Source organism: Equus quagga, chromosome 15 (genome assembly GCF_021613505.1).
Source record: "Equus quagga isolate Etosha38 chromosome 15, UCLA_HA_Equagga_1.0, whole genome shotgun sequence".
NCBI classification, from domain to species: domain Eukaryota; kingdom Metazoa; phylum Chordata; class Mammalia; order Perissodactyla; family Equidae; genus Equus; species Equus quagga.
Window position 1 is genome coordinate 92,892,872 of NC_060281.1, and position 27,404 is coordinate 92,920,275.

Consider the following 27,404-nt stretch of genomic DNA (forward strand, 5'->3'; position numbering starts at 1 on the left):
ATATATGATGGAAACTACTAAAAATCAATAAGGAAAACATCTTTGTATTCAAGGAAAGATGTATGTTTTCAGCAAAAAAGTTATAAAGAATGGAAATATTTTTGTTCATTTTGTTAAGAAAGATAAATTTGTCCCAAAGTTCTAAGAGTGGGAAGAAAAGAAAGACATGGGACAAATTCTGAATGTAAAAAGAAAGGTATAGAAGGTTTGTTACAAAGGAACCCTGAAGAAAGAGTTTTATACATGGTCAAATTGGCTCAAATGAAAATAAATTTAATGAAGTGAATAAGTTTTAATATCAGAAGTAAGCTGGTACAAAAATTAGAATTTGGTTTTCTCTTTCTCTTAAAAGGTATAATTTTCTTAAACTCTTAGTCTGCTCTTGATAAAGAGCTTATAAAAGGTTTTTCCTTATTTTTAAGTAAGACTACCTAAAAGACAGAAAATCTGTGCTTGTTAAAATAATTTCCTATGTTCAAAAAAACTGAGGTCTCTCTGTTAAGATTTTTTGACTGTTTCTGTTGTCACTTTGATTGAATGGCTAAGTGAGCATTGTTTCATGACACAAGATCAGTAAACACCTGATCTTGTTTGACCACCTTTTGGGAAACATCAGCTGTCTCCTTTTGAAATAATAATAGGACAGCCTATGCAATTAGATGAGGAAATGTATAAATCAACTTTGCTTAAGGGAGATATATTACATTGTTGTCAGGGTCTCATTGAGGTGCTTGAAAGAAATGAAAAGCTGTAGCTGACTCCTTTCACAGAGAGCTCCCAGGAGGTGAAGACCCTAAGGATCATAGACTAGAACCTGGAGAATTTATTTACTTGAAGAGGCATCAAATAAAAGACTCTCTGCAGCTCTATTGGAAAGAACTATACCAGGTACTTTTAACCAATCCATGTGCTGCAGAATTAAAGGGCAGAAACTCATGGACTCACATTTCTCGTTAAAAAAGCCTCCTCTGCCTGAGTGGATTTCAACTCCTATTTCTGACACCTGACTTTGAGTGACCAAGACAAATACCTCCAAATGGGGATGAGAAGAACACAGCCTCTGTTGTAGACAGCTGTCCCAAGACTCTGGACCAGGCCCGTATTCCCAACCTTATATCTCCTCATTTAAACCCTTGTAATGCTCAAACCATATACCCACTTTATAATTGCTCCATTTAAGGTTTTCAGAATATTATCATGCTTAAAGAAAGTGGTTGATCTGCAACAGACTGGTCTCGAAGGCCACACGTTTATTGGGTGGCTCCTAATGGAACTCAATGGTTATGTGGAACAAATCTCTGACCTTGGCTACTGCCTGGATGGCTAGGACGCTGCACACTGAGCTTCCCTTGGATGCAGGGAAAGAGTCACACTGAGCTAACACCTGTTGCAAATCTTCCTCTCTTTAGGGCCAGATGGGCTCATTCAGTGTTCCGCTGGTATGGCCACTGAGCAGCTGTATTTGTTCCTTCTTTGGGGCTAGAGGATGTCATATCACGTATAGAAGCCCTGACGAAATTTACTCAACAAACCCTTAATGATAGTCAAGCAGGAATAGCCTTATTAAATACTAAAATGTCTTTAATGAGAAAGGCTGTTCTTCGAAACAGAATGGGCTTAGATATTCCATCTGTATCCCAAGGTGGTACATGTACAGTCCTTCAAACTGAATGCTGTGTTTTTATACCTGATGAATCTTCCAGTGTGTCATCTCTGCTAAAGCGCATGGAAAAGCAGGTCAATGTCTTAAGCGATCCTACAGCTAGTCTTGATTTGTTTGGTTGGCCCCCTTCAGGTATTGGTTTCCTTTTTTGATCCAGATTGCAATTGTAATTGTAAACAATGTGAGCATGAGGAGTCATGGAAAAACACATGTACAATGTTTGTGCAACAACCTAAAATTAATTGAAAAACCTATGAAATGCTTGTCTGTTAATATATACAACTCTATGCTTGTCCACTATATCCAACTATTTCCCCCCAATGTGGACAACTGGACAAATGAGATAAAAGCTTGGCACTGAGGGACATGATGGACCCAGGGCAGACAGCAACCACTCTGGTCCCGAGGGACAATATTTTGATCATCAATGCTTTCTATCAAAAGATTATAGATCAAAAAGGGTAAAATGATAAGTAAATGACAAGTAATAGGATATAGTGGAGTATATTAGGGAACCATTTGGATTGAAACTAATTCGGCCTCACCTTGTTTTTCCAAAAGGGCCTGACATGGCCTGTTGAACATGCATTGTACACCTGCTTTAAGCATTTACTATGTCCCCAAGACAAGAATGATGCCCTTAAAGATAGGGATGTAACTTCCCCCATATCAGCATTTCTTTAAGGATAAGCATCTCTCCCTAAACTAAGGATTAATTGCTGACCTGCTGCACTCACCTTGTGACCACCCATCTTATGACCACCGACCTGCTGACCACTGATCTGTTGTGCCAGCAAAGCAATCTCATGACAACTGTAAATGGGACACTCCTGTCATATGTGATTGGTGTATGCTCTTTGTTCCAAGATGGAATATAGCCACTCTGTACACCCCACTTCTTTGATGCCCTTCCTTCCTTGGGGAAAGAAGGCCCTGGGCTAGTCCTCAGATCTGGCTTATAATAAACTCACCCCAATTTTGATTTATAGATTGATTGTAGATTATTGGCATCAACAAACCCCCTGTGCAGTAATTAACATATTCCTGTTTTATCTTATCTGGAGATCTATTTTTTCTTGTCTAGATATTCAATGAATTTTCCATCACTTATTGTCATTTAGCAAAACTCTAAGATTCCAAGTTCCAAAAGATTTGGAGAAGCTACTTTGAAGTATACATAAAACAATATTTGCACTTAAAATTCCTTATTTAACTAGCATCTATATAATTCATTTGTTCTTAACAATGATACTTAGACTATTCATGAAAATTTCATGAGACATTAAAGCAATTAGCTATCATTTTAACTTAATCTTTTCTTGTTGACAAATTTTCTAACAGTGATAACATGAGTGTATTTGATTAATAACCCAGGTAGAATAAAAGGTGTATGTTTCCATTATATCCAGTGCTGATAACTCTGAAGACATGCCTATTTTAATTAAACCAACAAACTTAAACAAGCTTTTAATTAACAAGGATTATTTTATAGCATATTAATTTGAAAAACATTTGGGTTAGTTTCTTTTATATTTAGAAGTAATATATGTAAGCTCTTACTTTAAGTTCATTAAATAGAACTCTTTAGAAAATAATTTTGTTAATACCATCTCGAGGTAGAAAAATATCACTCATATATAATGTACATACATATATATAGGCTGACACAGACAGATCTTATAGCTTTGATTTAAAAATTTTCAGGGGCCGGCCCAGAGGTGCAGCAAAGTGTGCACGTTCTGCGTTGGCAGCCTGGGGTTCGCTGGTTCAGATCCTGGGTGCAGACAGGGCACCACTTGGAAAGCCACGCTGTGGTAGGCATCCCACATATAAAGTAGAGGAAGATGGGCACGGATGTTAGCTCAGGGCCTGCCTTCCTCAGCAAAAAGAGGAGGATTGGCAGCAGTTAGCTCAGGGCTAATCTTCCTCAAAAAAAAAATTTTCAGCCATGAATCAGGTAGAATACAAAACTCCCTACTTTATTAATAATTGTCTCTCTAGCAGATGGAACAAGTTAAGTGTACCTGCTTAAAAGTTTTTGTTGTTGTTAATATTTGTGGAGAAGACTTTTAAGATTTATCTTTTTAGATAAGGATGTGATGAATTAAATTTTTGGGGAGAGACCCTCTCTAGCAGCCTGCATTTAAAAGAAAACATTTCCCCCCCTTCTTTTTCTTTTACCTCAGGCTTTGCTGATTGAGCTAGCCAGGTTGAGTCTCAGGTGACTGTGGGCTGTTATCTCCTGGAGTGTTTACATTCTAAAAAAATGGAAAAATTTACAACTTCAAAGGATGGAGAGAAAAAAATGCAAGTTTTTTCCTAGGAGTTTCAGGGAAATTCTGATTTAAAATTTTCCTTCAGTCTCAGGAAATAGGGATGGTCAAATAAGAGTTCCTGGAGAAGTTACAAGCCTTTCATGCCTGCTAACACAACATCCATTCTGCAGGATCTGGGCAGTCACTTTGATCATGGATCAAGGAGTAATTTTGACTTTCCAGTCTTATTATTTAAGAAATACATTTTGTAAGGCTATAGCTGCCATAGACAGCGGTTCCTCTGATGGATCTGGGCATAGTAAATTGAGAAACCTCTGGACAGGACAAACCATTCTACGTGTCGTTAAGAGCATTCATGATTCATGGGAAGAGGTCAAAATACCAACATTAACAGGAGTTTGGAAGAAGTTGATTCTAACCCTCATGGATGACTTTGAGGGGCTCAAGACTTCAGTGGATGAAGAAACTGCAGATGTGGTGGGAATAGCAAGAGAACTGGAATCAGAAGTGGAGCCTAAAGATGTGACTGAATTGTTGCAACCTCAGGATCAAACTAATAGATCAGAAGCTGCTTCTTATGGATGAGCAAAGAAAGTGGTTTCTTGAAATGAAATCTACTAGTGAAGATGCTGTGAAGATTGTTGAAATGACAACAAAGAATTCAGAATATTACAAAAATTTAGTTGACAAAGCACTCACAGGGTTTGAGAGAACTGACTCCAATTTCGAAAGAAGTTCTAGTGTGGGTACAATGTTACCAAACAGTGTCACATGCTACAGATAAATTATTCGTGAAAGGAAGAGTCAATTGATGCAACAAACTTCACTGTTGGCTATTTGAAGAAATTGTCACAGTCGCTCCAAGTTTCAGCAACCACCACCCTGATCAGTCAGCAGCCATCAAGGCAAGAAGATTACAACACCACCAGCAAAAAGATTACAACTCACTGAAAGTTCAGATGATGGTTAGCATTTGTTAGCAATGAAGTATTTTTAAATTAATGTACGTACATTCTCTTTTTAGACATAAAATGTCTAATGTACGTACATTCTTTTTTTAGACATAAAATAGGCCACAGTGTAGTGTAAACATAACTTTTATATACACTGGGAAACCAAAAAATTCACGTGACTCACTTTATTGTGACATTCACTTTATTGCAGTGGTCTGCAACAGAACCCACAACATCTCCAAGGTATGCCTGTATAGTTTCAGCTCTTAGATTTAGATCTTTGATCCATTTTGAATGAATTTTTGTAAGTGGTGTGAGGTGGGAGTCTGACTTCATTCATTTGCATGTGGAGATCCAGTTGTTGCAGCACAGTGTGTTCAAAAGGCTATTCTCTCCCCCAGTGAATTGCTTTGGCTCTCTTGTCAAAAATCAACTGGCCATCATATACGACAAACCCATAGCCAACATCATGCTCAATGGGCAAAAACTGAATGCCATCCCCCTGAAAACAGGAACGAGACAAAGATGCCCTCTATCACCACCCTTATTTAACATAGTACTGGAGGTCCTGGCCAGAGCAATCAGGCAAGTAAAAGGAATAAAAGGAATCCAAATAGGGAGGGAAGAAGTGAAACTCTCGCTGTTTGCAGAGGACATGATCTTATATATAGAAAACCCCAAAGAATCCATTGGAAAACTGTTAGAAGTAATCAACAACTACAGCAAAGTTGCAGGGTATAAAATCAATTTGCATAAATCAGTAGCATTTCTATACTCCAGTAATGAACCAACAGAAAAAGAACTCAAGAATACAATACCATTCACAATCGCAACAAAAAGAATAAAATACCTCGGGGTAAATTTAACTAAGGAAGTGAGGACCTATATAATGAAAATTACAAGGCCTTTCTGAGAGAATTGGATGACGACATAAGGAGATGGAAAGACATTCCATGTACATGGATTGGAAGAATAAACATAGTTAAAATGTCCGTTCTACCTAAAGCAATCTACAGATTCAACACCATCCCAATCAGAATCCCAATGACATTCTTTACAGAGTTAGAACAAAGAATCCTAAAATTCATATGGGGCAAGAAAAGACCCCGAATTTCTAAAGCAATCCTGAGAAAAAAGAACAAAACGGGAGGCATCACAATCCCTGACTTCAAAACATACTACAAAGCTACAGTAATCAAAACAGCATGGTACTGGTACAAAAGCAGGTGCACAGATCAATGGAACAGAATTGAAAGCCCAGAAATAAAACCACACATCTATGGACAGCTTATCTTCGACAAAGGAGCTGAGGGCATACAATGGAGAAAAGAAAGTGTTTTCAACAAATGGTGCTGGGAAAACTGGAAAGCCACATGTAAAAGAATGAAAATTGACCATTCTTTTTCACCATTCACCAAAATAAACTCAAAATGGATCAAAGACCTAAAGGTGAGACCTGAAACCATAAGGCTTCTAGAAGAAAACGTAGGCAGTACACTCTTTGACATCAGTATTAAAAGGATCTTTTCAGACACCATGCCTTCTCAGAGAAGGGAAACAATAGAAAGAATAAACAAATGGGACTTCATCAGATTAAAGAGCTTCTTCAAGGCAAATGAAAACAGGATTGAAACAAAAAAAACAACCCACTAACTGGGAAAAAATATTTGCAAGTCATATATCCGACAAAGGGCTAATCTCCATAATATATAAAGAACTCTCGCAACTCAACAACAAAACATCAAACAACCCAATCAAAAAATGGGCTGGAGACATGAACAGACATTTCTCCAAAGAAGATATACTGATGGCCAATAGGCACATGAAAAGATGCTCATCATCGCTGATCATCAGGGAAATACAAATCAAAACTACATTAAGATATCACCTTACACCCGTTAGAATGAAAAAAATATCTAAAACTAATAGTAACAAATGTTGGAGAGGTTGCAGAGAAAAAGGAACCCTCATACACTGCTGGTGGGAATGCAAACTGGTGCAGCCACTATGGAAAACAGTATGGAGATTCCTCAAAAAATTAAAAAGAGAACTACCATACGATCCAGCCATCCCACTACTGGGTATTTATCCAAAGAGCTTGAAGTCAGCAATCCCAAAAGTCCTATGTACCCCAATGTTTATTGCAGCACTGTTTACAATAGCCAAGATTTGGAAGCAACCTAAGTGTCCAGCAACAGACGAATGGATAAAGAAGAGCTGGTACATATATACAATGGAATACTACTCAGCTGCAAAACAGAACAAAATCATTCCATTTGCAATAACATGGATGGACCTTGAGAGAATTATGTTAAGTGAAATAAGCCAGCGAGAGAAGGACAATCTGTGTATGACTCCACTCGTATGAGGAATTTAAAATTATGGACTAAGAACAGTTTAGTGGATACCAGGGGAAAGGTGGGGTGGGGGGTGGGCACAAAGGGTGAAATGGTGCACCTACAACATGACTGACAAACATTAATGTACACCTGAAATTTCACAAGATTGTAACCTATCAATAACTCAATAAAAAAGAAGAAAAAAAAAAGAAAAGCTAATCAGCCACCTCTTAAAAAAAAAAATCAACTGGCCATCAAGAGAATGAGAAGACAAGGCACAGACTAGGAGAAAATATTTGTAAAGACATATCTGATAAAGGATTGTTATCCAAAATGTTCAAAGAACTCTTAAAAATCAACTATAAGAAAACCAAGATCCCAATTAAAAATGGGCAAAAGATCTGAACAGACACCTCATGAAAGAAGACATACAGTTGGCAAATAAGCCTATGAAAAGATGCTCCACATAATATGTCATTAGGGAATTGCAAATTTAAAGAACAACGTGATACCACCACACACCTGATAGAATGGCAATAATCCAACACACTGAGAGCAGCAAATGTTGCTGAGGATGTGGAGCAACAGGAATGTTCACTCATTGCTGCCTGGAATGCAATATGGCACAGCCACTTTGGAAGACAGTTAGGCAGTTTTTTACAAAACTAAAGAAACGATTGAACAACCACACTCCTTGCATTTACCCAAATGAACTGAAAACTTGTGCCCACACAAAATCCTGCACATGGATGTTTACAGCAGCTTCATTCATAATCACCAAAACTTGGCAGCAACCAGGATGTCCTTCAGTAGGCAAATGGATAAATAAACTGTGGACCATCCAGACAAGAAATATTACTCAGTGTCTAAAATAAAGGCTATCAAGCCAGGAAAAGACATAAGACAACCTTAATGCATATTACTAAGTGAAAAAGGCCAATCTCAAAAGGCTACATACTGTGTAATTCCCACTATATGACATTCTGGAAAGACAAAACTATGGAGGCAGTGAAAAGATCAGTGGTTGCCAGTGTTTACTGGAGAGGAAGGGCTGAAGAGGTGAAGCACAGAGGACTTTTAGGGCTTACTGTAATAGTGTGCACACGTCATTACACATTTGTCAAAACCCAGGGAATGTACAATACCAAGAGTGAGCCCTAATGTAGACCATGGACTGTAGTTGATAATAATGTGTCAATTTAGATTCAACAGTTACAACAGATGTACTAATCTGGTGGGGGATGTTGATAGTGGGGAAGCTGTGCATGTGGAGGGGCTGGGTGTATATGGGAATTCTACCTTCTGCTCAATTTTGATGTGAATCTAAAACTTCTCTAAAAAATAAAGTCTATTTTTTAAAAAAATCAACTGGCTATACATTTAAAAAAAATTAATTGCCCTTATTTTTGGACTCTCAATTCTATTCCATTGATCTATATATCTCTCCTTATTTCAGTAACAGACTGTTATGATTACTGTAGCTTTGCAGTCAGGTTAGAAATCAGAAAGTGTAAGTCCTCCAAGTTTGTTCTTTGTCAAAATTGTTTTGGCTCTTCTGGGTCCCTTTCATCTCCACACGAATTTTAGGATCAACTTGATAATTTTTGCAAAATAGGGAATTGGGATTTTGATAGGGATTGCACTGAATCTCTACACCAGCTTGGGGAGTATTGCCATCTTTACAATATTAACTTTTCCAGTCCATGAACGTGGGATGTCTTTCCACTTATTTAGGTCTTCTTTAATTTCTTTCAAAGATGTCTAGTCGTTTTCAGTGTACAGGTCTTGCATTCATTTTGTTAAGTTTATTCTAAGTATGTTTATACATAAATTTATTCTTTTTGACTCTAAGCAGGCAGAATTGTTTTCTTAATTTCATTTCCAGATTGTTCATTGTTAGTGTAGAGAAATACAGTAGGTTTTTGTATATTGATTTTGTATCCTGCACCTTTGCTGAACTGGTTTATCCATTCTAATATTTTTTGTGTGGATTCCGTAGGGTTTTTCTCTACTTAAGATCATGTCATCTGAGGCCAGAGATAGTTTTACTCCTCCCTTTCCAATCTGGATTCCTTTTATTTCGTGTTCTCCCCTAATTGTCATGACCAGAGCCCCCTGCCGGGAGCCGTGGCTACATCATTTGATCAGCTGTTTGACAGGGTCCAGCCGATTAACGCCGAGGGGTGCAGGGTCGCCCCTTGGTGAAGAATAACCGGCCGGCCCCTCACATAGTTCTGAAACCTGTGCTGCTTTTAATTGCCCTTCATTCCTTTTCCTTTCTTAACCTCCAGTCTTCACTCCTTTGGGTAGCTGCTTGGGAGGCACTACCTCCTGGGAAAATTAGACATAGTAAGAGAATGTGACCACCTGCAGGTAACTTTCAAGATATTTTTCAGTTAATTAATGGAGGAGCACATAGTCCCTTTTTGAGACAAGCAGAAAGGAACCCTGCCCAGATAAGATGTCGAATTAGGTTTATGGCCTCCATCTGGTTAATGTTTCCTTCTCCCTCCAGTTCTTTGTCTAAATACATATGCATCGTCTTTCCCAGTTTGCTGGTTAATTGGATGATCAAGAAGTATCTATATATTATTCTTGACCTTCTGCTTTCTGTTAAAATGTTATAGAGGTTTTCTCCTAAAAGCAATAAATAATAAATAATTGATGAGTAGAAGGGCCGAGGGGTGCAGGGATGCCCCTCGGTGAAGAATGGCCAGCCAACATCCCTGATACTTTCTGAATTTTATGCATGCTTTTTATCAAGGTTATGTCTATACTTATTTCTGTTTTTTACTCTTGAAGATATATAGTTTAGCTTAGCTTTTCAGCCCTTTACTTTACTAACAAAATGATATCTTCTCCGGGCAGTGCGCTTAAGGGACTGTTAGCTCCACAATCTAAAAGACAAAGGAATGCTTTCACCCCCTAAAGGGCGCGGGAATGTAAAGATGTTTAACTGCCCGCTGAGAATGCAGATAGCCCTGGGGATAAGATACCCTGGAGTCGCCTTTTGTTCCCATTAACCATCCACACTAATGGTGTAAATGATTGAGGTAGGGGGGATGGCTCCCTCAGGATGTAACCAGACGGAATGCTGTCCTGTCCGGAGGTCTGGACCTTCTCTCTTTGATTTAACTTTACCATGAATTACAACAGATGTCTAGGTACCTATCTCTTTTAGCTTAGAGACAACAAACACTAGTTAATTGTGGAGAAGACTACCACTAACCTTATGCTCTATAGAATAGAATGCTAATAAATATTCTTGTGCTTGTTTTTTACTTCCTTATCTCTCTGAGAATATTTGTAGAGCTATTTCTGTACTAATCCTGAAAAATATATAAATGACACTGTGCACAGTAAAGTTGGACTTGCTAACACCAACCCAAGTCTCACATCCTCTTTATTTTCCCCTCATTGCGCCGACGCCATCCAGCCCTCAGGAACCTGGACTCAGCCGGGGCGGGACTCTGGCAGCCCCCAGTAAAATGTTGGATACAAGTGAAGAGAGGACCTCCCGATGTTGTTCCTGAGCAAAGGGAAAGCTTTCAGTGTCTCACCACTGAGCACAGCAGCCGAGGGATTTTCACGGATGGTCTTCATCAGTTTGAGGGCGGTCTCTTCTAGTCCAGCTTTGTGGACTTTTTTTTCTGGGTCTGTTGAGACCATCATGTGGTTTTTGTCCTTTATTCTATTAGTATGGCATATTACACTGATTGACTTTCATTTGTTAAATCAATCTTGCATTCCTGGGATAAATCCCGCTTGGTCTTTTTTATATGTTGCTGGATTCGATTTGCTAATACTCAGTCTAGCAGTCCTGCATCTATATTCATAAATGATATTGGTCTGTAGTTTTCTTTCTTTGTGATGTCTTTGTTGGGTTTGGTGTCAGGGTGCTCCTGGCTGTGTAGGATGAGGTAGGAAGCATTCTCTCTTCTTCTCCTTGTATTTTTGGTGCTTTCTCTTCACTGCATCTCCATGTGTTGCTCAGTGTAACTGCCTTGCTCGCTGGGGTCCAGCACTTGGCCCAGCCATGTCCCTGGAAGTTCACAGTTTACTGCGTCGACCATGCTTGGCCACGAGTATCCACTGGATGTTGGCCCCTGTGAAAGGGGTACGGTGAGAGCCCCTCTCTGGGAAGATAAAAAGTCAGTGCTCTGAAACCCTGCACTCCAGCTCTCAAGTGGCCGTCGGTCAGGCCTTGGGGGAGCTCCTGTTACACAACTGCCCAGGCCTCTTGGTTGGAAATGCATTTTTCTGGGTTTCTGTGAAGGCGTTTCAGAACAAGGAACTCTGCTCAGTTATGTTTAGGCCACAACGAGCGAGGTGCGGGAGGTGTCACCCCTGCAGGAAGTGGGAGCCCATCTGAGAAGCTCCTCAAGACAACGTCAGCCACATACCAGAAGGGATATGTGAGATGCCGCCTCAGTGTGGCCTGATGCGTGGTGCCATGCTTGTGCCCAGGATCCGAAGCGGCGAAACCCTCGACCTCCGAAGCGGAGCATATGATCTTAACCAGTCAGCCACGGGGCCAGCCCCAGGCAGAGTGTTCTAAGTGGCACCATCTCGCCTGGGAGTCCACCAAACTGTCACCAGCCACTGAGCCAGACAGCCTGCAGGTGCCCCTAACGTCCTATTCCACAAACTGCATGTAAACCTGACAACATGGAGAGAGTTCTGGGGGAAGAGGATGACTGTTTTGGTTTTGCTTTGCTTGGATGGATGGTCCTCATTTTGCTGTAAACAAGTTCACATCCTGTCACACCAGCCTTTCCACTTTCAAAGGAGTGGGAAGAGCAGAAGGACAAAGACCACTCAGCCCCAGGAATAAATAAGCCTGAGGGGGTTTGTGATGGTCACATGATGAGACAGGTGATGGATCCCCATGATGCAGGGACTGGCATGGAGCAGATGCTCAGTCCACAACACCTCTCACGGATATCCACAAGTGAGAGCTGCTGTTAGGGTCCCCCAGGGTCCTCCAAGCTTGACAGGTGCTCCTGGGCTGGGAGGGGCTGCCATTGGGGTCTGAGGGGCCCTACGGGTGCCCCAAGTTGGAGGGCTGGAGGTGGTCCCCAGGGGTCTGCTTGCCTCCTTTCAGGACACTGTCTGTAGCTGGAAGCTCAGAACAGAACAGCCAGCACAAGTTCTGCCAATTCACAGAACCCTCCCCACAGCCGGGCGCTCCCTCGTCAGTGGGTGAGGGTGGCTTACTGCCATCCCATTGTGCCAGAGGTCAGGGACTGCCCAGGGCCTCTCAGCCACATTCACACCCTCATCTTACCAGCGTCTTGCCTGACTCCCGCAGCCCCCACACCTCCCAGGGTCGAGGGGCCTGGATGGTGCCCCGCTGGTGGAGTCCGTGTGTTGGGATGAGGGATCAAGGCAGGTGTCTGCAGCAGTGGCTCCAGACCCCACCCAGACCTGGACCTTGGCCTCCACTGGCCTCCCAAGGCCACCTTGGTGACCTGGGCTAGTCAGTTACCTGGGGACCTGGGCTTCCTCATCTGTGAACCGGGCACAGTCACAGGGCTTACCTAGAACCTGGGGAGCGCTGGTCTTGACCGTGTGAGGAGTGGGTAGCGTGGGCTGAGTACGCGTGGGACCGCGAGGCAGGGCCCAGCGCTGGATCTGGAGCCCGGGATGGGGCGGGCCTTGCGCACAGGCGGCGCGGGCGGGGCGGGCGCAGCACGCAGAGCGGAGGAGGCGGTGACAGCAGGTGAGTCACAGTAAGTCCTGTGGGGACGGACTCAGGCCAGAGAGGAGGCGAAGGCTCAGGTACCTGGGGACAGGGACGCGGTGGAAGTGGCTAGCGCAGCGGCGGCAGCGTGTGGGGGCGCGGGGGCGGAGCGCGAGGCTTTGGCTTGAGGCTCAGAGCAGGGTGCGCTGATACACCAGCCCGACGAGGCGGGGGTTGGGGGGATGAACGCCTCTGTCTGAGGTCCGGTGGCTGCCTGGGCTGCTGCCAGGGCCACAGAGTCACTCCTGTTCCGGGTCCTGGAGACCTGGCTCAGCTCCCGGGAATCCTCTGGTTTCCACCCTGCTCTGAGATCCCAGACCACTGGAGCGGTTCCTAGCTTGTCCCCTACCCACTCTCAGAGCCCCTCCCAAACATCCAGTCCCTTGCCCAGGAGGCAGGCCGAAGGGATCCCCATGCTTCCCTGTGGCCTCCTGCCCACCCTGCTGGCAGGCCCTGAGCCTGCCTCATCCAGCCCTCCAGCTACCAGTGGTTCCAGGCTTGGGTCCCCAGGGTAGGGTCAGAGCAAGGACTGAAGGCTGGACAGGACCCAGGGCAGCCTATCACTCCTCTCTGGCTCTCGTAGGTGCCAGCAGCTGGCTTGGTGCTTGTCTCAGCCACCCACCATGGCCCAGGAGCTGCCCAGCACTGCCAGCCTGGCACGCTTCTGCCAGAAGCTGAACCGGCTGAAGCCACTGGAGTACACCATGGAGACATCGCTGAGGCGCTGCTTGACCACGCTGGACCTGACCCTACTGGGTGTGGGTTGCATGGTGGGCTCAGGCCTCTATGTGCTCACAGGCACTGTGGCCAAGGAGATGGCTGGCCCTGCGGTGCTCATGTCTTTCGGTGTGGCCGCCGTGGCCTCCCTGCTTGCAGCCCTGTGCTATGCAGAGTTTGGGGCACGTGTGCCCCGCACTGGCTCTGCCTACCTGTTCACCTATGTGTCCATAGGTGAGCTGTGGGCCTTCCTCATCGGCTGGGATGTGCTCCTTGAGTACCTCATTGGTGGAGCTGCCACAGCCCGCGCCTGGAGCAGCTACCTGGACTCCATCTTTAGCCACCGCATCCGCAACTTCACCGAGGCCCATGTGGGCATCTTGCAGGTGCCCTTCCTGGCCCAGTACCCGGACTTCTTGGCTGCTGGCATTGTACTTTTGGCCTCCACATTCATCTCCTGCGGAGCCCGCATCTCTTCCTGGGTCAACCACACCTTCTCTGCCATCAGCCTGGCCATCATCCTCTTCATCATCATCCTGGGGTTTGTCCTGGCCCGCCCACACAACTGGAGCGCTGAGGAGGGCGGCTTTGCGCCCTTTGGCTTCTCTGGCATCATGACTGGCACTGCCACCTGCTTCTACGCCTTTGTGGGCTTTGATGTCATTGCTGCCTCCAGCGAGGAGGCCCGGAACCCGAAGCGAGCAGTGCCTATGGCCATCGCCATCTCACTTGGCCTGGCGGCTGGTGCTTATATCCTCGTCTCCACTGTGCTCACCCTCATGGTGCCCTGGCACAGCCTGGACCCTAACTCAGCACTCGCTGATGCCTTCTACCAGCGAGGCTATAGCTGGGCGGGCTTCATCGTGGCGGCTGGCTCCATCTGCGGTAAGGGGCCTTCTGGACAATGAGGGAGGGAACAGGGTGGTGGGGCCCTGCCCTAAGCCTCCAGGGAGCACATCTCCATCTGGGCCTGTGCTCCCAGTTGCATCCTGGGCCCAGGAAGGTGCTAATGATTAGACTCTCCACCCAGGCTTGTGGGAGGGACCTACTCACCGCCCCTCCCAGTTGTACACAGAATGTCAGTTCTGGGCATGTGCTTCCAGATCCTTCCAGGCAGAGGGACTCAGCCCCCATCAGATTCTCCAGTGGGTCTGTCACCTCAACTGGGGTGTCCCATTCCTGGGTGGTGAGGGGGAACAATCCCGCACCCACATACACTCAGGCTCACTCTCAGAGCCCAGAAAACTCATGCCCATGTTCCCAAGGGGCCACCCATGCCCTGGCCCCCAGCAGCAGCCCTTGGTGGGCCTGCCCACCACGCCGACCTCTCTCCCACCCTCTGTCACAGCCATGAACACTGTCCTGCTCACCGCCCTCTTTTCCCTGCCTCGCATCATCTATGCCATGGCCGTCGACGGGCTCTTCTTCCGTGTGTTTGCCTACGTGCACCCCCGGACCCAGGTGCCTGTGGTGGGCATCCTGGTGTTTGGGGCCCTCATGGCTTTCCTGGTGCTGCTGCTGGACCTTGAGGCACTGGTCCAGTTTCTGTCCATCGGCACACTGATGGCCTACACCTTCGTGGCCACGAGCATTATTGTGCTACGCTTCCAAAAGGCCCCTCCAGTCAGTTCCCTGGGCCCAGCCAGCCCTGGCCCCATGGCCAAGGAGTACAACTCCTTCTCAGACCACATACAACTGGTGGGCACAGAGCCAGCCTCAGCCCCTGAGCCCGGGCAGCTGCGACCAGCCCTGAGGCCCTACCTCGGCTTCCTGGGTGGGTGCAGACCCGGAGCCGCCGTGGCTTGGGCACTTGGTGTCCTGGTGGCCTCGGCCATCACCCTGGGCTGTGTGCTGGTCTTCGGGGACTCGGCCCTGCAACTCCCGCCCTGGGGCTACACCCTGCTGCTCCTGCTCAGCTCCGCCACGTTTCTGCTCAGTCTCCTCGTCCTGGGGGCCCACCAGCAACAGCGCCGGCAGGACACCTTTCAGGTACTTCCTCCAGCCAGCACCCACCATGCTCAGCCCAGCCAGCTCCCTTCGCCCCTTCCTCCTCTGCCGTGGCAGGATGCACCAGGGCCTCAGGGTGGGGGAGGCCAGTGCCCCACACCCTGCTCTCTGCATGGCGGGTGGGCCTTTGTCTCCGGAATCTCCAGAGGCAGAGAAGGGCTCTGCGGACTCCCGAGAAATCAGGCCCTGGGCCAGCAGCCCTTCCCTGCAGCCCAGCCCAGCCCTTGTCCCCTCAGGTTCCCATGGCCCCCCTGACTCCAGCCCTGAGCATCCTCCTCAACGTCATCCTCATGCTGAAGCTGAGCTACCTGACCTGGCTGCGCTTCTCCATCTGGCTGCTGATCGGTGAGTGGGGGCCAGGCTGGGACCCCGGGGGGCACTGCAGGGGGAGGGCAAGCAGGGAAGCAGGGCTGGGACCTGCCCCTCAGGCTTGTGTCACCCTTTCAGGACTCGTGGTGTATTTTGGCTACGGCATCTGGCACAGCAAGGAAAACCAGCGGGAGAGGTCGGAGTTGACTGCCACACACTACGTGGTGTACCCCAGCAGCAGCCTGGAGGCAACGGTGCAGGCCGTGCAGCCCCCCAGCCAGGCACCAGCCAAGGAGCCCGGCCACACAGAGCAGCCCACCAGTCCATGAGTACTGCTGGGGTCCTGCCCTCCCTCCCCCACCTCCTCAGGAGGCCGGAGGGGCTGGCAGCCCCTCTATCCAGGGCAGCTCAGGTTTGCAGGCCTGCCCATGCCGTGGGGTACTCAGGACCTCAGGACCTTAGCCCAGGTGCCGAGCTTCGAGTCTTTGGGAGTGGGCTGTGGCCAGCGCTGGTGTGGTGGACTCTGCCCAGCGCCTTCCAGTTTATGACCAACTCCAGCTACCTGGGCAGGTGGAGTAGGGCGGGCAGGGAAGAAGCCCGAACCCCAGGGACCCACAATAATAGCTGCTCGGCCAACCACGTGGCCTGCTGCTGTGTCCACTGTGGTGTTCTTTGTGTCAATGTGTCTTCACCTGCCCCTGGGAACCAGATGATTGTCCTCAATCCACAGCAAAGATGCCAAGGTTCCAGAAGGGGGACACGCTAGCCTTAGGACAGCACTGAGTCAGGGACATGGCCAGGCCTATGTCCCTGTGTCATGCCCTCAAGCCAGTGCCCTCTGCCCAGCTCAGAGGGGAGCAACACACACCAGGCACAGAGGGGTCCCTGACAGGGTGGGGCCGGGCTCCCTCCCAGGCTCCCCAGATGTCCCCTTGGGGACTGAAACAGAGAGCAGAGCCTGGACCCCAAGGAGACTGCCTAGAAAGGGCGGTGGAGTTGTGGGGTTCCCTCGGTTTCCCAGGCCTCCCAGAGAGCAGGGCATGTCCTGAGGCCTGCCCCGGATGGAGAGGCCCCCTGCCTGGGCACACGCATCTCTCAGGCACAGGCCCACATGGCCCACATGGTTTGCTGGGTGTGCACCCACGTGCAGACTGAGGCAACAGCTGTTTCCAAGCCCAGGGCTGCCCACAGCTTCCAGTGGCCTCTCTCCCTGCCGCCCCCTCAGGGCTTTGTGACAAAGGCTCGGGATGGGATACACATGGGCAGGTGGGTGCACAAGTGTCGGGGCCTGCTCCAGGGACCTTCAGCCCACCTGGTGGTGGTGGGGCCCCATCCTTGGGGGTCCCCAGGCCCACCCTGCACCCCCCGTGGTCTCCCCAAGGCCATGCTCCATCTACCATAGATGCCTCCACCTCTCCATTTCTGCCTGTAAGGACCACACAGGAAGCCGCTGGCTTTGGCAGCTTTACTCCTCGACTCTCTGCAGCCTCAACATCACTTTCTCTGGGCCCCAAGGACAACCAGGGACACATGACCCCACTCCAATAACCAGGCCTAAGGGCCATGATCTCTCACCCTGGCCCTTCTGAACCCACCTCGCATGGACACTGCCCTGGGGTGAGAGGCAGCAGGGACCCCAAGGCTTTGCTGAGGCTTCAGGTGCCAGATGATTCCAGATGCTGTCCAGCCTGAGCCCCAGGCCTCCCTTCCCAGCCTGTCCCATGTCGCTCCACCAGCAAGCTGCCAGCAGGGCCCTGCTCACCAGGGACCCATGAGGAGGCAGCCCCTTGTCTCCATGGGGTGGGTACCCCAAACCCTGCTCCTCCCTGGGACCCAGAGAGGGCTTGGCTCCTGCAGCCCCATCCCTCCCCTCCTGACCGTGGGGCCAGGACACGGGGAAATTCTCCAGCAGGCAGGACTCAGGCCCCCAGGGGTATTCCAGAGCCTGAACCAGGCCAGCTTGCTGGGGGTTCCATGTCCTCTATTAGGGACATTCTCTCCAGCCCCTGGGTTCCCCCTGGGGTTTTGGTCAGAGCGTGGTCCTCGTATAGGTGCCTCTGGCTGGGTGGGCAGGTGCCCAGACACGTTTTCAGGTTTGACCTTTGGCAGCTGAGACATATGTGTCCAGATATACAATCTCCCCACCCCATGGCTCCTAGGAAGCCTGGTGTGCAGGTTCCAGAGCGTTGAGCTGGTGTCACCAAGGAGACAGACAGAAGGTCCCAAAGGACCCCATGCCCACCAACTCAGCTCCTCCCCCCCATCCCCCCGCCCATCCCAGCCTTCCACAGTCCCAGGGCTGCCACCAGGATGGGGCTGGTGCTCATCAGCTGAGCAGGTATGGGCCCAAGGGGGTCCTATGCCCTTGCCTGGGGCCCTAGGGGGTTGGAGCATCTGCCCACCACACTCCACTCCATGGATGAGACCCAGTGCTGGGAGGGGCCCTGCCCTAGGAACCCAGCACAGCAGCTGCCACAGCTCCTTTTGTCAGGCTGCCTCTCCCTGGCCTTGGACTCTGGCTGCACAGACCCCAGTGAGGGGCAGCTGAGAGGGCAGGGGCTTTCCCTGTGAGGGGGCTGCGGCAGGGGGAGGAGGGCTGGGAGCCAGGCAGGGCCGGAGGTGACCACAGCCAGTGTGGTGGACAGCTGGAGAGTGGGGAGCAGCTTGGAACGCTGGAGACGGAGCCTGGTAGAGCGTCTCCAGCCCCAGCCCCAGCCGGAGACCCACTGGACCAGAGCCCTGCGTCTGTTCCCTGCAGTCTCTGCACAAAACTGGCTTCTGTCATCCCCAGGCAGCACCTGCTGAGGCTGGAGTTGGGGACGGACAGGCTGTCTGGGAGCTGAAGGGTGGAATTCTCCCCCCACCCCTGCCCTGGTCCTGCTAGAGCTTCATCCAAATCCCCAAGGCAGGGCCTCCACCCTTCCCACCCCCCAACTCCCAACCAGCAGAGAAAGGCTACAGGCCTCAGGAATGGGCCAGCGAGTGGGTGTCAGGGCCACCCTGCTGACAGCGTCCAGCTCCCAGCAGCAGCAGTGGGGGCAGGTGCTGGGCCCCCTCTAAGGCACCTGGGCAGCTGGATGTGGGGGTGGGGAAGCCACCTGTCTGCTCAGGGTTGACAGTCCTCTTCGGGGCCTTGGCCTGCAGATGAAGACAGCAGATCAGGGCTCCAGCCACCATCCTCCAAAGTGTAGCCGAGGGTCCAGGCAGACTGGAAGCTCACCTCTTCATACTTGGTGCTCCAGTAGAAATGGGCTTCTCCATCCACGTACAACAGCAGCAGGTCACAGCAGAAGGTGATCTGGGAGAGGCAGGGCAGACCCATGGCATGGCCAAACCTGCCGTTCCACTGCCTCCCCAGCCCTCACCCTGACACTGGATGTCAGCACAGGGGGCTCGGGGGGGCACTTGGGGGGCACGTGCTTGCTGGCAGCCTGAGGGAGCCACGAAGTCAGACTCACCACACCCAGCCAGGCCGCTCCAGTGCCCAGAGTGATGGTTGTGGGGATGAGCCCGAACTTCCCTGCCTGAGAGAGACCTGGGCTGAGCCTCTCTGCCTGTGGCTGCCACTCCCTCCTGCCCCTCACCCCTGCCCACCCCACCTACCCCAGCCTGACCCCTACCTGCCCAGTGACGAGGATGTCGAAGCGGATCCCGTAGAGCTTGAGCAGGCTCCGGGCCTCCACGCCTGAGGCCTCCCTCCAGTGAGTGGCTGTCCTGGGGCAGGAGAGAGTCCAGTGGCTGCTCTGCCCACTCCTGTGTGGCCTGGCCCTCACAGGCCTCATCTTACTCATCCACTGACTCCATCTACCCCAGCCTGAGTCCTAGGTCTCAGCCCTGTGTCACTGCTGAGGACACAGGGGACAAGCAAGCTGGGACCTGCCTCTCAGAAGCTCCCTGCCTGCTGAGGGGATGGGGACAGAAGGGTCCCTAAAGAGACATGGGCAGTCGGGGTGGGGGAGGTGGGGCAGGCCCGGGGCTGTGGGGTCCAGAGAGGGGCACTCACTCTCCTCTGGGAACCAGGGAAGACTTCCTGCCAGGAGCCCCTCAGGCTGGATTCCCAGGGCTCAGGAAGGAGCTCCAGGCAGAGATGGAGGGCGGGGAGAGCACAGAGGGGAGGGGAGCAGGGCGTGGGCGGCTCTAGCCCCATGTGGTTGCAAAGGGCTGGGGGACCAGCGAAGCCAGGCCAGGAGGGCCCAGCGGGCACCTGTAGGCCTAGTGGCTGTGTGCATGTCTGCATGAGGATGAGGAGGTGACATGAGGGGGCAGAAGGATGGGGGTTCTGCTTAGGAACCTCAAAGACATGACAATACATGCAAGGCAAGAGCCTTGAGTGCATCTTGGGTCAGAAAATAAAAAGATTTAGAACTATTATTGGCACAGCTGGGGAAATTTATATATTATTAGATCTATCTGCCAATGTTAAATTTCCTGAGTGTGACAAGAGGACAGCGGTCACCTGGGGAAGGTCCTCAGTCTCAAGACAGCATTGAAAGGGGTGAGTGTCTAGATATCTGCCAATTACTTTCAAATGGTTTCCTTTGAAATCTATCTAAATATATCCAGCTTACTCTAGAGAGGCAGAGAGAAAACAAATGGGGCAAAATGGTAAAAAAAAAAAAAAAAAACCTGGTGAACCCAGATGAAGTCTCTATGGGTTTTCACGGTACTGATCCTTGAAATTTTCTATAGATTCTTGTACTTTTTTAGATAAAACCTTAAGGGAAAAGTAAAAAGAAAGCCCCTGTGCTGTGGAGGGAGGTGCTGGAGGCAGGGTGGAGTGGAGGAGGGGCTGGGGTGAGGGGTCCCAGCTGCAGCAGGGTGTGGGGATAGACGGGGTGGAGGCCAAAGGGCTCAGGAGGGAGGCTGGACAGAGCCTGTGCTGGGGGACCTGGAGCTGAGACCCCCTCCTGCCCTGGGACCCCCCCCCTCGCACACACAGCAGAGCATCCAGAGGGATGGGCCAGGCTGTGGTCTGTCCCGGGCACCAGAGGAGGACAGGTCGGAGAGGACCTGGCTGAGGAGCAGCGGGTGGGCAGTGGGGCCGCACCTGAAGTTGTAGCTCCTCTGCTGCAGCTGGAAGGAGTAGTGGGGCCGGCAGTCAGAGCCCACGGCGTCCAGGTCACAATCCCAGTGGACGTGGATGCCCATAGCACCGCCCTGCACACAGCGCATCACTGCTCCACCAGCACGCGGGCCTGGGACCCTCTCCCCATGGCCTCCCGCAATCCTGCCCCCACGGACCCACCAGCAATGCCAGGTCCTCAAAGACCCCTCCAGCCATGGCCACGAGGTCCCCGATGCGGAACACAGGGCAGTAGGGGCTGAAGCGTGGGTCGTAGCGGCAGCGCTTGAAATAGGTGGCATCCCACGTCTCCAAGGCATTGGACCTGAGCGGAGGTGAAGCTGGGGATCAGGCCAGGAGGGGACAAGGAGGATCTGGGGCCAGCCAGGACCCACCGTGCTCACTTGGAGAAGTTGAACTTGCTGAAGGTGACAGTGTTTTTGATGAACAGGGTGAAGTTCTCAGCCTGGACCAGCAGGGGCTTCCTGCAGGTGGGGGAGGTAAGAGGCAGGCTCTGCTGCTCCTGGAACCCTGCCCTGGGTGTCGGGGACACTTACACAGGCACAGTGTCACTCTCCACAGGGCACCAGCCCCAGATCTCACAGGTCCTGTGGGTCCCATTGAAGATCACACACTGGCCCGTTTTTATGCCTTGAAAACACGAGACAAAGTCCAGGCCTCCAATCCCCATAGGGCCTGGGAAAGGAGTGGGCAGGGGGCTGCTGAGAAAGAAGAAACACAGAAGCACCACTGGGCCTGCATGAGGGAGCCACCCAGGGTCCCAGCCCAGCCCCCTGAACCCCCATCCCATTGGAGACTCCAGAAGTAGGGCCCACAGTTACCGTGGCTATGTGTCCCCGTCTCCCCTTCAGGACAGTCCTCGTCAGACCAGCAGTTCGCCAGTGGGATGGAGGGGGGCTGAGGTGGTGAGAGAGCAGAGCTGTGCAGGCTCTGGAGGTTTCTCCCCTGCGTGACCCAGCCCTGCAGTCCCCAGGGACACTCCCCTGCTTAGCCCCCAGGTTCCCTGCGTTTGGGGCACATGAGAAAGCTGGAGGGTGCAGATAAAAGGAGGAGGTCAGAGGGGGAGGGCGAGCAGCCCCCCGGCCAGATAGGGGTGCAGCGCTGTCTCCCAAGGCGGAGCGAGACTCCTTCCCTCCTGACAGTTCTGTCCCCAGAGGGGGAGGGGCAGAAGTGACTCCTCGAGGCCCAGCTCCTCTGGTCCAATTCGGACAACCGAGTTGGGAAGGTGGAGGAACTTTGGGAGGGTGAGCTCATGCCAGGGTGGAGGTGCTGGCACCTTGGAGGCCACACAAAGGATGGGACCCTCATCAGAGGGGCCTCTAGGGAAGTGGACCACACACACTGGCCAAGGGACCACGGGCCAGTCCCGTCCCCGCCTGTTCTGCTGTAAACAGGGACGTTAGTGCCTGCACAGGGTCACGGAGTTCTGGGCATCAGCCAGGAGGGAATGAGGGCGAGTTCTCTGGGAGTCCCAGAACCTGGAGAGGAAGCACCCTCAAGCGTCAGGCACTGGCACAGACATGGCTCCGCCAGGCGGAGGGTGGACGCCACTGTCCAGGGCCCCTAGCTCAGGGGCAGCTGGAAGAATGCAGTACCAGGGTGGCAGGAAGGGCTGGGGACTCAGAGAAGCCAAATGAGATGGTGGGACTTTGTGGGGGTGGGGCTGTGAGAAATGGGCAGGGACAGTGTGGGGCCACCTGCTCTGCCTCGCTGTCCCTACCTATGTCCTGAGTCTGCCCCTCCTCTCCACCCGGGCTGGGCCACCATCTCCTCCGACCAGACCCCATGGTGACCAGCACAGGCCCCACCTCTGCCCCCATCCACCTCCCTCCAGCAGCCCGCGTGGTCCATCCCAATGCACAGATGGTCGCGTACCCCTCCAATGACCCCATCTGTGGCTCTGCTGCTGCTGGATCCACTTTAGCTCCTGAGAGGGGCTCACAGGCCCTGTGATCTTGGGCGACCCGTTCCTGGCCCAGTCCAAAACTAGGGACAACCCCACTCAGTGCAGGGAGCCCTGGAGGGGCCTCATCTCACACAGCTCGGGGCCTCTGCCCACGCAGCCCCCTCTGCCTGGACATCCTCAAGATCCCCCTCCAGCCTCACACCCTGCAGGAAACCCTTCCCGAGGCCCTGTGTTGGCTGATGTGCCTCCCTGGGTCTCCCAGCTGCAGCTTCTGCCCCCATCGCAGGACAGCCACCTTGGCTGCACTGTCTGTGCAGGAGCTCCGAGAGGTGGGGAGGGTGGAGTTTTGCAAGCCTGGTCTGGGGCAGGCTCAGCAGGTGTTCGCTGGAGGCTGTGACACTACAAGGACACAATGCATGTGCTGGGAGGGACCAGATGACCAGGCCCCTGAGAGGAGCTGGCAGGAACTCCGCTATTCTCAGGAAGCCGGCTTGTCGGATCTGGTGGATCACTCAGCCCTGGCAGTTTCGAGGGAAAGGCCAGAAGCCCGGACATGGGCAAAGAGGATCACACGGATTCCAGAAAACACAGACTCATGGCCCCAGCACAGTTTCAGGACAGTCTACAAGCCGAACATTAACTAGACATCTCTGAGCATTTAGAAAGGGAAGGACGTCGTGTGTGTTTCTGAACGTCAGCACATCCTCTGTGCACATGCCTCACCTCATTGTGGACGGGCCAACCAGGGACATGTGGCCACTGTGGTGGGACCAACGACCAGGACTCAGGGGAGAGGGGCCCCCACAGTTACCCTCCAGCCCAGCAAGCAATTCAGTGTTGGACTCAATTAAAGAAAGGCGTCGCCATGGAGGCAGGCCTCCAGGGCTGTGTCCCGGGTCCCAACTGTCACACAAAAGCCACAACTGGGGAACTTATAAAAATAGTTAGGATGGTAAATTTTATATTAATGTGTATTTTGGGTCAATAACAAAAATTGGAAACAAATCCACAGCTGGGGAGGAGAGGGAGTGTGCTCTGCCACAGATGCTGGATCCCTGCTACGTCCTTAGGTGAGAGGAAAAGGTGAGATTTCAGGGAGAGTCTGTATTTCTGCACGAATGGGCAAGAATAGGGTGGGGCACTCTGGCTTGACCACAGTTGTAGTAAAAATACCCAGAGAACATAAGTGACCCTGCACTCCACAAAAGAAGGAGTGTGCTGTGTTTGCCCACAAAACGGAAGCTGCCATGGGACCCATTAACAGAGGCTGGGCATAGGGAAGGAGAGGTGATCTTCCAGCTGAGCTCTTGCTATTAGAGCCCATCTAAGCATTGTGACCAGTTCTGAGAGTTACACTAACAACCTGGAGAGTGCCCAGAGGAGGGGCCAGGGTGGGGAGGGGCCTGGACACCTCACAGAGAACAAGAGTGGAAGGATCTGGAAGCAGACCTCTCAGGGGTGCAGAGTCCCATCACCCACAGGCTGGAGGCCTTGGGTCAGTGACTCAGGCTGGCTGAGCCTCAGTCTTCTCCTCTTAAATGGGGCCTGCAGTAATTCCTGCCAGGCAGGGTGCTTGTGAGACGAAATGAAATGATTCAGGAAAGGTTTCAGCTCAGAGCCTGGGCTACAGCAGCACACGCTGAGCCTCAGGCACCTGGGAAGGAGAAGGGGGGACACGGCTGTGACCCAGGGCTGCTGGAGGAACCAGGGACCCGCTGGGAGGCTCCCAGGCAGCCTTACCTCTGGGCATCTGCCCTGAACTTGTTCTGGCGTCACAAGGAAATTGGTCACCAAGAAGAACACGTTCTCTCCCTGGAAGGCAGGGGTCAGGGTTGGCCCCACTTGGCTCCTCGATGGGAGAGGCCAGAGGCTGGCAGCTGGGTTTGGGAGGGAAGGGGTCCTGCCCCATTGAGTCATCAACCCTGTGCCCCAGGACAACCCTGTGCATCTAGTGATGTGCGTTGAGGCAGAGATGGGAGGCTGTCTGGGTTTCTGGCCATTTCTGAGGCCCCTTCCATCTGTTTGAGGCAAGTTTTTTTCTCTATTCACTCTCATTCACTCAACCAGAATTCTCCATGAGCCTCCTGCTTCTAGGCACTGAGGATCCAGAGCTAAACTGGGCCGGGCACCCGCCCAGGCTAGTGGGGAGGTGGATCCTTCATTGCACGCATGGCCAGGGCCGGGGGCCGGGGGAGCAGGTGGTGAGCTCTGCCCAGGAAAAGGCAGGGGATGTGGGGAAGGGTGGCTGGCACCGTGTGCTGCCCATGACAGCTCTGCACGTGTAGGGGGACGCACACCCAGGAAGGGGCGGGGAGGGCTGGGCAGAGGGCAGTGGGGGTGGCAGCGGTCAGGATCTGCAGGGACTTGGTGGCCACCATCACAGAAAGGGAGCCTCCAAGGGTGGCAAGCAAGGTCTGGCAGGTTCTGATGGAGTCACCTCTGAAAGCTCAGCCTGGCCTCTGCATGGAGCACACATTGGGGCCCACAGGAAGATCACAGGGACAGTGGGGGCAGCAGGGAAACTGTCACAGATGGAATGGATGGGAGGGAGGGGCAGGGAGGTGTCGAGCAGGGTCCAGCTTTGGCCCTGGGGACATCATGGCCTCATTGGATGAAAAGAGGCCCCCCTGGGAGAGGGAGACGGTTCCCTTGGACGAGGCGGGTGTGCACCAGGAGGCAGCTATGCTGGGGCAGGTGTCCCCGGGGTACAGTGTGGGCATCAGGAGAACAGAGGAAATGGGGGCTGTGGAGGATCTGGTGGAGGGAGGAGGGGCTGGAAGGCAGCGTGGGGTGGGCAGAGGAGGAGCCAGCCCACAGGGCCCAGGGCAGGGAGGGAGCATTCAGGAGCTCCAGGCCCTGCCCCCACGCCCTCACCCCTCCCTCAAACTCAAGCCTTGAGCCCCCAAACCCTCCACTCTTCCCGATGCCCTTTTGTAAATGCAGTCCCTCTGGCCCGGCTCCCTGACTCGTCCCCTTGTCCACTTGGAAACCTCTGACATGTCCCCGAGAGCCTGTCCAGGGCCACTCCTCTGTCAGGCCCTTCCTGAGCCCGGCCCTGTGACAGTGCCAGCACCTCCTCTAGCATCACATGCCCCTCTTGCACACACTTGCTGCAGGGGTGTGATCAGAGGGTCAGCGCCTGTCAGTAGCACCCAGACACCCACCTGTGGGGGCTTCACGAAGTCGGCCACGTCCCACAGCCGGTTCCCCAGCTCCTTGATCTGAGTCACGGAAACCCCTTTGAGTTTGGTGATGACAGAAACCTGGGGGTCCAGGTCCTGCTCCTGGTAGCCTTTTTTGGCCAGGAGGGCCCACCTGGGGAGGAGGCGATGGGCAGTGTGGCCTGTCCCCCGCACACCACGAGGAGAGCAGCAGCAGAGCTGGCCCCGCCCACTCAGCCCCTACACACCCTATAGGCTCCCAGTGCAATGTTCAGGCCCCACCTCTTCCCCAGCCTCATTTCCACCTAAACACCCTGCACAGGCCAGACGTTGCACCCACGCATCAGAGAGCCCTGCACTCAGACTGAGCTGCCCACCTCCTCCCTCACCAGCCCTCACCCTCCCCTGCCTCAGCCACACCAGCTCCTCCTCAAAGGCTCCCCTGACCCAGCACAGCTGGTGGCCTTTCTCAGGGACCTCAGGGCTGCAGCTCTCACAGGGGTCAGGGACTACCTCCTGCCCTCCCAGGGCCTCCTGGGCAGGGCAAGACCATCCTGCTCTGTGCCCAGAGCACAGCACAGGGCTGGGGGACAAGGCCCAGGAAAGGGAGCAGTTGGGCACACAGGAGGACACAAGCACATGGCTCGCTCTTGTCCCTGCTGGCCTCTAGACAGACGGAGATCCTTCCTTCTGCCCCTCCCCTGTCCCAACATGCCCCCTCCACCACCACCAGCCCGGCTCCTGGAGTGTCAGACCCCCAAACCTCAGCCCAACAGGACCAGTCAGGGTCCCTCCAGCCAACCCGCCCAGGAGCCATTCTCTTACCCCACCATGTAGACCAGGACCCCGAGCTGCAGCAGCCTCTGCAGGGCGCCCACCCGCCAGTTCTTGGTCATCACATACTTCTCAGTTTTGTAATCCAGAAGCCCCCAGCCTGTCCAGGCCCCTGAGGAGCCCATGCTCTCAGCTCCTGCTGGCTGCTGGGGAGCGTGAGTCAGCACAGCTGCTGCAGCCCCAGCTGAACAGGAGGCAAATCAGGTGCCCAGGCCAGCAGCCGTTAAAGGGACACTTCCACTGGGGGCAGAATCCAGCCCCACCCCAGCCCTGGGCTCAGTCCCAACCCCCAGCTGCTCTGGGCCTTCCTTCCTCCCCACACTCCCTCTGCTGGGCCCTGGGGTACAGACAGAAGCAGCCCCTCTCCCCTGCCCTTTGACCTCACTTCCTGGAGTGGGGGGTGAGGGAATGAC

At 52.0% G+C, this 27,404-nt stretch overlaps 2 protein-coding genes across 9 annotated transcripts in view; one reads left to right on the plus strand and one right to left on the minus strand.

Moving 5' to 3' along the window:
• Positions 1 to 17,315, plus strand: part of LOC124226670 (cationic amino acid transporter 4-like) — a 40,919-nt gene extending 23,604 nt beyond the window's left edge. For 3 of the 5 annotated variants that reach the window (XM_046640262.1, XM_046640263.1, XM_046640265.1), the window contains 4 exons: positions 13,558 to 14,576; positions 15,040 to 15,680; positions 15,935 to 16,043; positions 16,146 to 16,463. In XM_046640262.1, the coding sequence (XP_046496218.1) occupies positions 13,558 to 14,576; positions 15,040 to 15,680; positions 15,935 to 16,043; positions 16,146 to 16,336 (1,960 nt within the window). In that variant the 3' untranslated portion in view covers positions 16,337 to 16,463. Of the gene's footprint in view, positions 1 to 10,646; positions 13,013 to 13,557; positions 14,577 to 15,039; positions 15,681 to 15,934; positions 16,044 to 16,145 lie in introns of those variants that run through there. The other 2 variants (XM_046640266.1, XM_046640264.1) reach the window with 2 other exon arrangements.
• A 143-nt stretch (positions 17,316 to 17,458) lies between these two features.
• On the minus strand, positions 17,459 to 27,281 carry LOC124226672 (P2X purinoceptor 6-like). Of its 4 annotated transcripts, none has more exons than XM_046640267.1 (12): positions 26,983 to 27,278; positions 26,161 to 26,311; positions 24,737 to 24,808; positions 21,912 to 21,987; positions 21,627 to 21,765; positions 21,474 to 21,554; positions 21,253 to 21,394; positions 21,055 to 21,164; positions 19,628 to 19,721; positions 19,466 to 19,531; positions 19,228 to 19,305; positions 17,459 to 19,145 (listed from the first exon to the last, which is right to left on the minus strand). In XM_046640267.1, the coding sequence occupies exons 1-12, from the start codon at positions 27,114 to 27,116 to the stop codon at positions 18,972 to 18,974; spliced, it is 1,317 nt and encodes a 438-aa protein (XP_046496223.1). In that variant the 5' UTR covers positions 27,117 to 27,278; the 3' UTR covers positions 17,459 to 18,971. The 4 variants fall into 4 exon arrangements, with proteins under 4 accessions (XP_046496223.1, XP_046496224.1, XP_046496225.1 ...); XM_046640268.1 differs by having other exon boundaries at positions 21,627 to 21,720; positions 26,983 to 27,277; XM_046640269.1 differs by lacking the exon at positions 19,466 to 19,531 and having other exon boundaries at positions 26,983 to 27,281.
• Positions 27,282 to 27,404: the final 123 nt, after the last annotated feature.